Here is a 15,023-nt window from a genome sequence, read left to right on the forward strand (position 1 = left end):
GAAGTATATAGTGAGCAAAAGTACAGGGAAGTCTTATTTTGAAATATACAACCGGAAGTACGTAGAGTCTAAGGAGGAAGAACCCGCTTCCACGTTGTTCCGTGGCCTCAAGTTAGCTTGTCCGGGTTTGAGGTGTCCGAAAATGAGAGGGAAACTCAGCTTAGTCGATGGTTAGAGAATGTCAGTGAGCTGAGAGCATTGATAACTGGAGTCACTTGAACATGACAACCTGGTAAGTTGGCATATTTGAATTTGACGTGTTTACAACGAGGATTCCATTCATCAACTCATGGCTGCCTGTTTTACTAACCGTTGGAGCCCATGACTTCGCCGTCCACTCAGAATGAGTGAAGACCCACGAGCCTTGCAGGAAAACGGTACATTTTCAAAAACACTGTACCTCAATAAGAGATTTATTATTGACCAAGTTACTTATTCAACGTGTTTGATTTTAACACTGTTTTAATTATAAGAGTTTCAACACATTCAGCCATTTTTACAAATCAACACATTACCATTTAAATTACACCAACTAGCTGGTGTTCATGGGTTACAGCTGGTCGATCAAATATTTTCCCCTAACGTTTCATAAAGCTCCAAATGATCCAATACTTCTCACATAATCAGAGATGAAAGACATTGTCTGTAAAACAGATTTTTGTACAAATTTTCTTCTGTCCCTTAATTGCCTTTTTTATTGATCAGCTCCACAGAGTGATTTGGTGTTGATTTATTTAGTACAATATTTTAAAAAAATATCAACCTACCGGATTCAAAAGTCATATCTACATTATTAATCTAATGAAATATTTGGAGCCAAACCAGGGCTTTACTATTGTAGTGTGTGGCGGGGAGACGAACCAATGGAACCCTAGAATCCTTTGCGAGTGATGATGACTGTTGGGAGCTTCTCGTGGTTCTGTGTTAGGGAACTCCATTGCTGAATAGCTGTACAATGTTGTGTTTGATGTGTGACACGAACCTGCACCGTTAGTTGTGGTAACATGGGGTTGCACCCTCTTTCTAACTGTTAACGCTCAGAAAGAGTTCCCCCCCCCCCCCCCCCCAGGTTTCCCCTGTTTGATGACTGTTGAAATAAAGAGCATAATCCTTAGAGCAAGTTATCCATGACTCCGATTGTTACTTTGCTGAACTCCAGCTTGCCAAAATATTCCGAATTTGCCTTTGACTCACATGCATATATACTTCCCTAATTGGTATTTTTCTTTCTGCTTTGCTTTCTTGTTCCGCGCTTTTATTTAGGTAAACTAAAAATTTCCATCACCACTTAGCAATCCTGTTTCTCTAATTGTACCTTGGCTGTATGTGTGTTGATTTAGTAGGTTGAACTATAACCATGACCTTCATTATCATGTCTCTCACAGTTCAACATCAGGTCCAGACATGCCATGCCAGTTTGTATACAGCAGTCAGGACTTTATCACAGATGTTTGTTGTGCAGCAAGTAACAGTGCCCAATTGGCATCACCATCAACAGCGTTTGACCTCACCATCCAAGCTGGCTGGACAGACAGGATGGAGAGGGGACTCTTCCGCTACCATCTGAGTAATTTGCGAACACGTGTTTTGCCGGGCTCACGTGGCTTTGTGGCACAACTGAATATAATGAGAGGAATAGAGAGAAGAAAGCCTCAGGAGATACTGAGCATTCAGCAAGAGTTCAACTGCAAGCAGTTTAATTTTAACAAAATCAATCCAGATGAGATCATATTTGAAATGATAAAGGACACCGAGGGGAGCCCATCTGGTCATGGAAAGTGCTCACAGCCATGCAAGATGGTTGTGCTGGTCAATGTCAGCCCTTTGGAGTTCGGACATTGTCTCTTCGTTCCGGACCCGTCAAGTTGTTTTCCACAGATCCTAACAAAGTATGCCATTCAAACTGGTATTGAGTCTGTGTTCCTGAGCGCTCATCCAGGCTTCCGTGTTGGCTTCAACAGCCTGGGAGCTTTTGCATCAGTCAATCATTTACATCTACATGGATATTACCTGGACCAGGAGCTCAAGATAGAATGTATGCCAGTCCAGCCCCTGCTTCCAGAAAAAGGATTTTACCGTTTAATGGATTTTCCTGCAGGATTTTTGTTTTACACAGAGACAGAGGAAGTGGAGAATGTTGCCTCTGCTGTCTGTCAAGTCACTGACTACCTCGTGGCTGCTGATATTGCTCACAACCTATTCTTGACCAGGGGCTGTCCGCCCTGTGTTCACATGCAGAATGAAAGTCATCACCATTCACGAAAAGGAGTGCGGGTTGCTGTATGGCCCAGAATATCCTGCTTTGGTGCCAAAGAAGAGTCTGCTTTCAATGTTGCGCTCTGTGAGCTCGCTGGACATTTACCATTTAAAAATGAAAAGGACTATGAGCTCACCTCTGAGAAAGATGTCATGGATACCATTCAGAAGTATCTTCTTCCGGAAAGAGATTTTATTAGATTGGAACAGGAACTAACACATCACTTAATGCAGTTATAGATACATTTGTCCTGAATTATGTATTTATTGTACAAGTAAGATACAGACCTCAAAATGATTGACAATATGAATTTTCGTTAATGTTCAGGTGTAGTTAATAGTTTTTTTAACTTTTAACGCTCAAAAAATGTTTACCCATTCATGTTTCTTGACATTAGTCAATATTTTATCTTATTTATTTATTTCTGTTATCTAATTATTTATTCCTTCTCTTTCAGGGTGAATAATGTATTTCTGATTCTGATGTATTTGATCTATTAAAGTTAGAGGCCTCTGTGCTTTTCCCCTGTAAGTTTTTTTTTTTTTTTTTACAATGAAAACATTGCCAACTTACATTGCTGTCTCCTGGACAACAATAATACTCTTGAATGTGGAGATGTCTATAAATGATCACCAATGGAAACACTGAAAACCCCATGAGGATGAGGTGGTAGGGTTTCAAATATTAATCCCATTTGACATTATAGAGATTGTGATAGTCCCAGCATGGGCAGGGGTTTTTATTCTGTGGTCTGTTCATCAGGTCTTACAGTAAAGTTTTTTTGAGATGGAGCTTGTACAATATCAGTTCGGGGGCAGTGTATTACGGTTTGATTCATATAGTGCAGTATTCACATAACAAATCAAAATTTCCCCAAAGATGAGGAGTTTTAGCGGAGCAAAGGAATTTAATAATAGATAAAACATTAACCATCCCAGTTTGAGACACTTAAAAGTACATAAGCACATAAGAGAGAAACGGGCCACAATAGATCCACCTTTAGAGGCTGAGATTCGACTAACTAAATTCTTACTCCCCCTTGTGGTATAAATGCGATATGACCGAGAGGGGACAGAAAAAAACATGTCTCATCAGCCTCCCACTGATTTGTTTTTTTTTTTTAAAAGTATATGTTTATTATTATGCTTCCGTTTATGTGAGATGCAGGCCAATTATTTGCAAAATATTGTGATTTTGCAAATAGCATTCTAAGGAGGAGCGGGGTAAACAAATTTTCCAGCCGTAAAAATGCTCCATGTACCTTCTGTAGGTACTATAGATATTACTTTCCACTTGTTTATCGATGATTTAAAGGTCAAACATCTTTGAAAATTGAAAGGTCAAACATCTTTGAAAATAGTTAATTGTTATTTGTTCGGCTTTAAACAGCTTACTGGCTTAGTAGATCAAACAGTACTAAATGAGCCACGATTCAATGTTTTCAAAAAGACGAAAACAGAAATAGTGCCCTTGTTAATGCGCAGAAATTGATTTCTTGCCAAAAACTGTAGAAACAAAGTTTGGTTTGATTTCAACAGAAATTGCTATAATGAGTTTCGTTCATTTTAACTCCCTCATTTTGACCTTTGGTTGGTTCTTAGTTGTTCATGTCTTGATCGCAGCAAGACGGAGCTTCTCTTGGTGTTTCAAAGCTAGTCATACATTTTGTATGAATTGAAGACAAGCTGGGAAAGGTGCGCACAACTTCCCTTTGTGATGGAGGTAATATTTATATTATTTAGGACAAATCATTTCTGGAAGAATGCTTTAGACAGTTTCATATTAATACCGAACCTCTTACCCTGCAAATGGTCAGTGGGTTAGATTGGTGTTCGCAATTTTTATTAGATATAACAGGCAGTTGACCTAACCAAAAAATGTGACAGTCCCTTGGAGTTCTGGAACATGCACACACCAGCCTGAAACCTAGCCTGTGCTGTTACACATGACTGAGACGTGAATGATTGCTGAAGTCTTTCTGTTTATTCTAGATGACTTTATGAAAGGACTCCTCAGACACCAGTGCCACATCGTCCCTGAAGAGCTCATCATCTCCCAGGATGGTGTTCCCAAGGTTGCAATGCTAACTCAAAAGATAAACAGATAGTTGACCTGACTATAATTAGCTTGTGCACAAACACTGCTGTAACCCTTCTGTCCACCTGCCTGCAGGTTTTACTCTCCTCACCTGGACAAAATCACATCTTTGGCAGTTACATTCTGTTTTGATGAAACAAATTTTCACGTGATGGGACTGCCATAATGCAAGATTAACATTGTTGTATTTGGTAATTTATTGATTTTTGAGGCTAGAGATATGATTCCTATACACGCTACCTGTTTTTCTATCATGCCAATCCAGAAATTAACACTTGAACTGTTCAGTAGGTATGAAACAATACCTACATTCTTGTCCAAAATTCTGTTTATTTGGTTAATGGTTATTTGGTTAATGTTAGTACTATTTTGCACAGCTGAACTAATTCCAGTTAAAATAAAAATAACAGGATTGTTTGAGTTAAAATATGTCTTTGGGGAAACATGATTTAACTGAGTCATACAAACCAGTTTTTTGGCATTACATTTTTGTAGTCTATTGTACATAAACACATCAAATAAGATCTCTACGATTATTCACATTTATCTGTGGTGAAGGCACTTTGTGTTTAGGATAGATTCGCAGCTCTCTCCTTTGGGTCAATATTTGATTTGTTCTCTGGATTCAAACACAAGGTGAGGTGAATATTAATCTGATGCTTAGCCTTAGAAAGTGGTCTCAAAGAAATGTACAGAGGCACATAGTTGGTACAAAAAAGCACAAGTTTGGCACACAAATTTTACAAGGTAAAAACTTATTACCAATGGGTACATGCACTTGCTGCACCTCAGAATGCTTAGATGGGTTCTCACAACTCTAAACAAAATAAATTTAAAGTGTGTGCAGCCGCCACTCCCACAGGAGAAACCGAACCCCAGCTAGAGAAATTGCGGTCTTCTAACTAAAGGATGGATTTATGTAAGTAAACAACTGAATTCTTGACCATCAACAATGGAGTCCTTGAAAATTGAATGGCCTAGGGGATATTTCAGGGGAACTTCTTTTTAGAACTTTTAGGCTTTTACAGAAGAAACTGAACAGCCAAATGTTTGTTCCTGTAATTTTACAATCAGTGAAGAACGTCATGACCACTGCAAAAAAAAAATAAAAAAAATTGAGTCAATCAGGGTAGGATTTCATTCTGAAACATAAACAGAAAATTACAAATAATATATAAATGTAGTTTGCACATTGAAGCTGTTGTATCATAACAAGTCTTACAAGTACCCCCTGGTGTCTGAAAGCTGCAGAAATTGGTGACATTGTTTATTTCCTGTTATGTTCAACCATGTATTAATTATACAAATCACCCCCCCCATGTAAAAGTAATTATTATTTTAAATAATAATTCATTCATTTAAACTAACATCTGTTTGAGCTTTAAACAAACACTCCTAAAGATGACATGAGACCTTCCAACAAACCTTAAGGTGATCCTGAGATCATTTTCAGATTTTTCTGAGAGGTATAGCACAGGATATTAAATATTAAAATATTGAGTATATAATAAATTAAATATTTGAAATACATGACTTACTTTTTTTTTTCTTTCATTTCAATATTACTTTATAACAATATTACTTAAAACTTGTAAATTACCTGATGTCCAAAAAAGGACAATTAGAATAAGATGAGAGTAAGGTAATATATTTTTTTGCTCAAATTTTTGTTTGAGGCACTTTTGCCCTTTGTGCCACCATAGTTCCAGCAGGAAAGAGGACAGACAGCATTACTAAAGACCCCTTTCTCAATTGCTATGTAACTGACCTACGTCAAATGTCTTACAAGAACAGGACAGGCTGGTCTAGATCACCCACACTATTTACATTGTGCACATGTATGCAAAAACTCAACACAATGTCAACGAAACTAAAAACATTTTGTAAACGGAACTAAGAAATATCATGAGATTGTCATGATGGCAGAAACATCCAGCCTGCTGAGAGTACAACTAGCTGAATGCAGACTGGGATTTAACAAAAAATCCTTGTGATTTATTGTTGAGAATGTTTGTCTGAACGTTTGTCCCACAGCCGCTTAACTGTGATGTGTATTTTGTCTATTGTCGTTAAGCATTGTAAGATGCTGAGTTGTTATCAGTCAATTTCTCTGCATGTACTAGACATCGAGGAATTGAGAAGATGTTGCACATATTCCCATAGTGACATGAAATTCGCAAAATAATAATAATAGAAAGTTATATCCTGAACTGTGTGAATGCTTTCAACGGTAATTGTAATTGAAAGATAGAAATTTAATGTATTATGAAACAACTTAGTACCATAAATATATGAGGAAAGACACACGAACACAGAAAAAAGTGGTTGCTTCTTCCAACCTTCAGTCAAGGCTGACTGAGTCGAACCAGTCTTGCATCTTTCTAACCTCTTGTGGGCCTCAGCACAAATACACATTATTTACAGTTTATGCCTCATAGAATCAACCTCTCAAAGATATATTCCCAACAATCACATTCAAATATAAACACCCTTTATTTCTTGGTTGATGTGCAATCGTTGTGTAACCATCATATCTAGAACTATCAATCTCATTTTCCACAGGCTGTAAAAATTATGAAGCAAATTTCCTCCTTTCTTAATACTCAAATTTGATTGACCTCTTGTACTGTCATCTACACCTGTGCAGAATATTTGAAAAAAGTTAAATTATTCATAAATGTTTGGATTCAAAAGCCTCATGTTTACTGGTCTGTGTCAAAATGGTAAAGTGTCCACAGTGGAGGGAGTGACTATGGGTGTGTCCTTGGGGGAAACAAATGATCATTACTCATCTTCAGTTGTGCTCGGGATGTTAAGGGCCTTAAAAGTGTCACTTTGGTGGAGGACAGCTTTAACTGCTCTTCGACAGCTCTCATAAATTATAGAAGAAAGAAAAAAAATACAACAAACAAAAAGAAAGACAATGGGCTGCGTTCAAAGCTTCAGGGCGTTGTGTGACCGGACGAAAAATACCAACGTTCGCCTCAGTCTTCCAGCAGTGTGCGTTGTGTGGCAAACAGCCATGATCATCCTGTTTGGAGTTTTTATTCGTTATGATGAAGAGTCTAATCCACACTGGATAGAGCACAGAAAAGCTCATAATATATCAAGTGATATTGAAAATGACTTCTACTTCAGATATCCAAGTAAGTGAATTCATTTCTATTTTCTTTTTTCATATACATATATATATATGTATATATATATATATACATATATATGTATATATATGTGTGTGTTTGCGTGTGTGTATATACACATAGATATAGAGTGTTTGCTTTTGTCAATTTATTTTGTGTTTTCATTTCTAAAATAGATTTTATTTTTAAAATTTCCACATTACTGAAATAACACTGCATATGTTGATTCTGATTCTCTTTTGACTTTGCACACTACAGCACATGTAACCTGTTTGTATCAAAAAAAAAGATGTTTGGGTTTTTTTTCTTTGTTTTGTATATGTTTTTGCTGATGATGTACACCTCTAACCAGCTGCAAAGTTTTTGAGGTCACTACCACGAACGTCCAAGACATGGTGTTAGGTGTCACATGATGGATGACTGTCCTGACAGTTTCTTGTTGGACTTCAAGACTGAATCTTTCAAGTCACCGGACTGTCTTTTCCAAACCTGCTGTTATCGGTCTGAATTGTCTGTGGTCTTTGTAGTTTTTGAGGCTCTGGAGCATGTGAAATACTTTGTACAATGGGCTGTTTGTTGCATATTCTTCTAATGTTTCAGACTGCAGTGAGAAGCTATTGTACCAGCAGATGTGTTTGCTGATTATAATGTTAGCCCGTCAGTGATACTGGCTAATTTGGCATGGTATCTGTTTTTTCGATCCCCATTTCAGATATCAACTGTCCTAGAAAAGACTTTCCTGATCCTTATAATTTTTCTACGATCAATTCCTAAACTAGCAATAATTATCATATAACAATTGTTATGTGTACGCTTTATTCAGTCCAGAAAAAAAATGCATGTACTTGATGGTTCAGTCTTGCAACAAAATCTCTTCAAAATTAGAGGTGTGCCATTTATATTTAGGTAAAATGATAAAATGAAATGAAAATAAAGATAAAATTTGTTGACCTTGCTGACCTTGTAGTTTGAGGCCATGTGTCAGTGGAGTAAATCTGACACCAAAGTCTGGGTGTAAGAAAAAGTATCATATACTCCATATTAATAAGTAATGTCAAAGTGTTCAAACAAAAGGCAAATTTTGTTTAATTGTTGAGTTGTGCAGTATAAAATGTTATGCAAATCACTGTCATTTGAACTGCACCTGCACCTGTTACGGAAATCTCAATTTCACAACACTACTTTTATGTAGCTGTAATCAAAAATTCCATAGATTGTCAAGTGGTTGAATCAAATGCTGTTGATACTGTCATGTAATCAGTTGTGGAAGATACAAACTCATTACCGGCAACACTGAGAAACCACCAATTCAAAGAATGGCTTCCACAAAGCAATTACTCAGATAAATATTTGTAATTTTGCGAATCAGCTGAGTCCATTCTGCAAACAAATGTAAACTTGATTAAGTCAAATTATATTGCAATTAGCCCCTGCTAATATTAAATGATAATAGCGCTTTAGAGCTAGTATAATCAGGTGCGCAAGCAATTCAAATTAAGCTGTGAAGCTCAGAAAGTACTTAAAATGAACTTTATTTGGCGTGAAAGGAACCAAGTACTATATCTCGTGCAAATAGCATCAATAGTCAGTCAATGGTTCACGACTTTAGTATTGAGTAAGTAGCAGCCAGTAAAAAAAATCCATAAACATCAGAAAGAAAACTCAGTCATATAAATGGCAATTGACCAGACCTCAAGAGAACAGGGCAAGAGGTAGACCAATAATGGTGTGTCAGGACCTAAAGTTGACAGCTTGAGATGACTGATAATGATCAGGCCAATGACCAAGGGCTGGATGTTCATGAGTCCAGCTGTGAGGACATGGAAAAACATCTAAGGACCTCTGGCTGGAATAAACTGTCAGCTGAAGAAGAGGCAGTGGCACCAAGAACTGATCCTGGGAAAGGAGGGGTTAGCCAGCTGCAGATCAGAACTTGGAGACAACTGCTAACATGTTGGAACATGGAAACTCTTCAGACTAAGATCTGGGAACAAGACCCAAAGATGGAACCCCAGCTGTGTTGGCGTCAGTAGGGAAAGCCAAAACCTCAGAATCAAGGTTGGCTTTCAGTCTGTAGGAGTTTCTGATGGCTCAGACGCAAAAACTGCAGGCTAAAATCTAGTTCCAAGGTTCCAATTGTCAGTTGGCCCGCTGTTCGGGGCTGGAAATTCTGGTCGCGACCCAACCTCAGAAGGAGGTTGATGATCAGTCAAGGAAAGAAATGGTTGAAACTTGGTCTTTGGAGAAAAATTCTGACGCCAAGGCTCAGAGGAGACCATCTGATACAAGAGCTCAGGGAGGAAGGGAAAAAGAACTGTCAGCAGTCTTACTGATTAAACACCAGTTTGGCATCCATGGTGTGCTAAAACCGAAGTCCATTGTCTCTCGATTGACATCAACAATTAGGTCCAGCACTTCACACATCATCATTCACTAAGTTCCTTAAGAACAGCTGCGCTTAAACCAAAAAAAAAAAATCAAATGGTGTGTGTGTGTGTATGTGTGATTGTTTTTGCATGTGCGTGATAATGTCAGATATTAAAAAGACAGGAAAAAAAAAAACAGGATGATATTGGATGATGTTAAAAAGGTGTGTATACATTGCCTCAGCCCATATCAGAGAGCTTTGAGCTGCTCCTCATTCTTTTTAACTCAATTCATTTTGTGGCCAAAAACCAATCACTCTCATCCCAACAGGTTTTCAGGATGTCCATGTGATGATCTTTGTGGGTTTTGGCTTCCTGATGACATTTTTAAAACGGTACAGCTTTGGCGCCGTGGGTTTCAACTTCCTCATCGCAGCCTTTGGCCTGCAATGGGCACTCTTAATGCAGGGCTGGTTTCACTCCCTGGATTACTCTGATGGAAAGATTAAAATTGGGATTGAGAGGTAAGTTTTGAGTATTAAATGAGGCTACACATCCTCTGCATTTCGATTTGATTTCTTACAAAAAAAAAACATACCCCTATTGGCCCAGCGACATTGAAGATAAAGTCAACTGATATCTTCCATGACCATCTGGGTCTATGGTTCAATTACAAAAGGACCTTTTGGAAATGTTTCCACCTGCTTTGATTCCATGTAAACATTGAGTGAAGAAACCAGTTGAACAGCATCCTGCCATAATACACTGCTCAAAAAAATAAAGGGAACACTTAAAAACACGTCCTAGACCTAAATGACTGAAATATTCTTATGAAATACTTTGCTCTTTACACAGTTGAATGTGCTGACAACAAAATCACACAAAAATGATCAATGGAAATCAATTGTATCAACCCATGGAGGTCTGGATAAGAATCACACTCAAAATTAAAGTGTAAAAACAAACTCCAGGCTGATCCAACTTTGATGTAATGTCCTTAAAACAAGTCAAAATGAATCTGTGTTGCTTCCTGAGTGGACACTATGATTTCACAGAGGTGTGATTGCCTTGGAGTTACATTGTGTTGTTCAAGTGTTCCCTTTATTTTTTTGAGCAGTATATTTCCAAACATGTTGTGCTTTTTTTTATTTTGGGGTGCTTGCTCTGTGGTTTGGAGTCAAACCAAAACTCCTATAAAGGAAATGTGATACTGTTTAACTGCTTCCAAGGGTCTGTGTCAAAATCTGATTGTTCTCTATTTCATGTAGGCTTGAGAGTCAGAGTTTAGTACATGGAATATAACCAAATTTTGAATATTTGGAATATTTGCACTGTCAGTGATAAAAGCTTGACATCCTTAGCCAGTACATATTACAGACAGTAAAATGAGGATGGTATTAATGGTGACCTTTTTGTTTTTCCAGCCTAATCAATGCTGATTTTTGTGTGGCGGGCTGCCTGATTGCCTACGGAGCAGTGCTGGGGAAGGTCAGTCCGGTCCAGCTGATGGTTCTAACTCTGTTTGGAATCACATTGTTCGCTGTGGAGGAATATATAATCCTAAGTCTCATACATGTAAGTTTGAGCTGAATGCATATTTTGATTTGATTTAATTTCAAAATTTATATTCGCTTGCATTATTGTAAAATTGATGTTATTATCTAGTGTAGCGTCTCATGCTCACACTGCTCACACCGCTGAGATGGGTGTGCTCTTTTTATCTCATAGTGCAACGCGGTAATATAACCTTCCTTTTTTGGAAGGACTTATTTGAATAAAATTTATGTATTAATTTTTCCTCGAGAAAATGCTACCTGCTAAACGGGAAAAAATACATTGTATAAATGTAGAGAAATGTCATGTTTTTGATAATAATTCTTCTTTCATGGAAGCAGACACAAATTCAACCATTTATAAGCAGCTACTTCCATTGCTGACCTCCAAGAACAGGGCTCATAGTACTACATCAGCCTCATCCAGCCTGGTTTCTCTCAGTCTTACCAATGATCATATTCTTTTCGGAAGGCCAGAGATGCTGGTGGCTCCATGGTGATCCACACATTTGGAGGTTATTACGGCCTCGCCATTTCATGGATGCTCTATCGTCCAAATCTGGACCAGAGCCAGCGTTTGCATGGCTCTATGTATCACTCTGATGTCTTCGCAATGGTTGGTAAGTAACAATGGAACATTCCAGGAGATACTTTTTTTCACATTTTTGGTTTAGGCCTTTGCCGTTTTGACGATTATCTGCGCTTCAATTTTTGCGTAGGCACTCTCTTTTTGTGGATGTTCTGGCCGAGTTTTAACTCAGCAATCACTGACCATGGGGACGGGCAGCACAGGGCGGCTATCAACACCTACTTAGCCTTGGCTTCAACAGTACTCACCACTGTGGCCATCTCAAGCCTCTTCCAGAAGCATGGAAAACTTGACATGGTAACAACATACAGTTATTGCGTGTCAATCAAAAATAACTCCCTGCAAGGTAGCCCCAGCTGCAAAAAATGTGCAAAAATCTGTTTCTGTTTCTCAGGTTCACATCCAGAACTCCACACTTGCAGGAGGAGTTGCTGTAGGAACAGCTGCAGAGTTCATGTTGATGCCCTACGGGTCTCTGATCGTAGGATTCTGTTGTGGTATCATCTCTACCCTGGGATACATCTACCTTACGGTATCCCTTTATTGTCAGTTTCAGTAAAACATAATAGATGTCTTGTTTAATAGATGTTTTGTTTTGAAATGAAAAATGCACAGCAGTTGTCCAAGTTCACATACGAAAATTCAATATTATGATTGGCCATTAGAACCATATACTTTATGTTCACCAAGCCTACAAACAGATCCTCAAAGGTTAATTATTTGGCTTCTTGTGTGTGTATGTGTGTGTATGTGTGTGTATGTGTGCGTGCGTGCGTGCGTGCGTGCGTGCGTGCGTGCGTGCGTGCATGCGTGCGTGCGTGTGTGACCCCGCGTGTTACTTTTATGTCACATTTTGGGGTAAATGTCAAACAGTATCACTGATCTAACCTTTAGAAATGTCATTACTGGTAATATGCTTATATTTTTCTCCAAAAATTATAAGTATGTATTCTACGTATGACAATGTTATCCACATTTTAAATGGAAATTATTATCTTCCATCACTTGTGCCCTGTCCATTATGTGGTGCACGTCAGCACTCAAATGAAGGCATTCTAATTAAACCCTAACATGTCTAAGCTATGTTTGGTCAGTGAAACATGAAGTGAAATCCATTAACATGTTTGTCACAGCCGTTCATGGAGAAACACCTGAAGATCCAGGATACGTGTGGAATCCATAATCTGCATGCAATGCCAGGAGTAATAGGAGGCATTGTGGGAGCAATTACTGCTGCTGCTGCAACAGATTCAGTTTACGGTACTGAAGGGTAAGTTCCTCTGATGGACTATGTGGCTGTAAAAACCTACACATTGGTAAATGATCAAAATGAGTGGATACTTGAGGTAAGTATCCCTCTGATAGAGGATTGCCGTTTCTGTATTTTAGGCTGATTAACACCTTTGACTTTGAGGGGTCATTCAAAAACATGGTACCCGCTCGGCAGGGTGGCCACCAGGCTGCAGGTATATGTGTGGCTATTTGCTTCGGCATCGGCGGAGGCATCATTGTGGGTAAGGATTTTGTGCTCTGTTCTTTGAGCGCATGACTGAAAGCATACTGTATATGTTCAAGTAGCTGTGTTTGAAGAAGGTCACTGTTGAATGGAATTTCTCGCCCCTCATATTGTTTTGTTTCTTAGGTTGTATTTTACGATTACCAATCTGGGGAGACCCTGCTGATGATAACTGCTTTGATGATGAGGTTTACTGGGAGGTGAGCAATACATGTGTTTTGTATCTTTCTCTACAAAAATTACACATATTGGATGCATTCATAGAAGATAAATGAGTCAATATCGTCTTTATTTTTAAACCAGTGAACCCTTTAAAAATGTTTTACGCCTGAAAATATCTTAAATGTCTTTTTTTTTCACGTCTTCAAGTATTTAGCTTTCTTCTAGTTCTTTTTAAAAAGCATGAGCTTGCACAACATTGTTTTAGTTTATGTTCAATCGCTCTACCTTTGAATTTGCCGAACTTTCTCCAGTCTTCCGTTCTCTAGTTTCTTTCATTCTCCAGCTAACAGTAGTCACATCACATTATCTAACAGATAAAAAAGGTCTTGTCAAGATTCAAAGTATCTATTGTCATATACACAGTAAGGAAACATGATTCCCTGTACAATGAAATTCTTTGTTTGCTGTCAGCAGTAACATTAGTATAAAATAAATGTATAATTGCACAATAAAAGGCAGCATGGGGAAGATATATTTATGGTTTTATCTGAACTGTGATTGTCTCCAGGTTCCTGAGGATGAGGAGAGCGTTCCACCAGTGCTGCAGTACAACAACCACATGCGGAACAAAGATGTGTATGTGTTTATTTTGACTGCAAACACTATCTGGTCAGGTTTTTTCACGCCACAACAAAGGGTGAACTAGGTGACTCTACCATTTGCACATGTAGCATTCAACATCCTCTTGGTGGCAGCAAATCACAATTTGCTGCAGTGCCATGTGACTGAAATGTACACCCTTTGTGTTAACTAAAACTTGATGAGCACAGTGTGAGGATGTGGTTGAGGACAAAGTGGCACCACAGAGGCCTGTGTTGTTCCCTATCACTCAGTTCGCACTTCTTGTGAAATGCTCATACGGGTTCCGTGCTTTTCTTCCAAGCAGAGTTTTCCTTAATGTCGTGCTGGTTCCACACCACAGCAGGCCCTCAATGTGACCTTGAAGACGCAAGTCGTGTTTACAGTGGCAATGAGACAATAAATGGGGAAGAAAAAAAAAAAAGATTTTGATCGGGAAGAGCTCTGCAGTAGATACAATGAATAAGTTAAATATTGTTAGTGATTAAACACATAGTTTGTCTTTACAAAACATTTTTCTTGATTCATTCTTTCTGTTTTCCAGGATGGAGTCCAATTTCACCTTGGAGCAGAACTGATGCCAGATTTTGATCCTACAGAACCCCTGTCGTTGTCACCCATTGGCTCCTTTGATTCTCCTGCTGGACAGAAATATATAAAAATACTCCTTACGCGTTGAGCAAATAAACGTCCATTATAGATAA

The 15,023-nt window shown here is 38.3% G+C and overlaps 2 protein-coding genes across 3 annotated transcripts; both read left to right on the forward strand.

Annotated features, from left to right (window-relative positions):
- The first annotated feature begins 29 nt into the window (after nt 1–29).
- Nucleotides 30–2,788, forward strand: gdpgp1 (GDP-D-glucose phosphorylase 1). Of its 2 annotated transcripts, none has more exons than XM_086163239.1 (2): nt 30–232; nt 1,386–2,788. In XM_086163239.1, exons 1-2 carry the CDS (start codon nt 222–224, stop codon nt 2,494–2,496), a joined length of 1,122 nt encoding a protein of 373 aa, XP_086019365.1. In that variant the 5' UTR covers nt 30–221; the 3' UTR covers nt 2,497–2,788. The 2 variants fall into 2 exon arrangements, with proteins under 2 accessions (XP_086019365.1, XP_086019366.1); XM_086163240.1 differs by lacking the exon at nt 30–232 and adding an exon at nt 252–377.
- A 4,363-nt stretch (nt 2,789–7,151) lies between these two features.
- Nucleotides 7,152–15,023, forward strand: rhcgb (Rh family C glycoprotein b). Its single transcript, XM_086163334.1, has 11 exons — nt 7,152–7,500; nt 10,192–10,384; nt 11,285–11,435; nt 11,886–12,033; nt 12,133–12,299; nt 12,397–12,534; nt 13,136–13,272; nt 13,392–13,516; nt 13,645–13,718; nt 14,249–14,316; nt 14,864–15,023. Exons 1-11 carry the CDS (start codon nt 7,278–7,280, stop codon nt 14,895–14,897), a joined length of 1,458 nt encoding a protein of 485 aa, XP_086019460.1. The 5' UTR covers nt 7,152–7,277; the 3' UTR covers nt 14,898–15,023.

Source organism: Fistularia commersonii, chromosome 17, assembly GCF_037954325.1.
Source record: "Fistularia commersonii isolate RoL2024-O1a breed Wild chromosome 17, RoL_Fcom_v1.0, whole genome shotgun sequence".
In the NCBI taxonomy this organism is placed as follows: domain Eukaryota; kingdom Metazoa; phylum Chordata; class Actinopteri; order Syngnathiformes; family Fistulariidae; genus Fistularia; species Fistularia commersonii.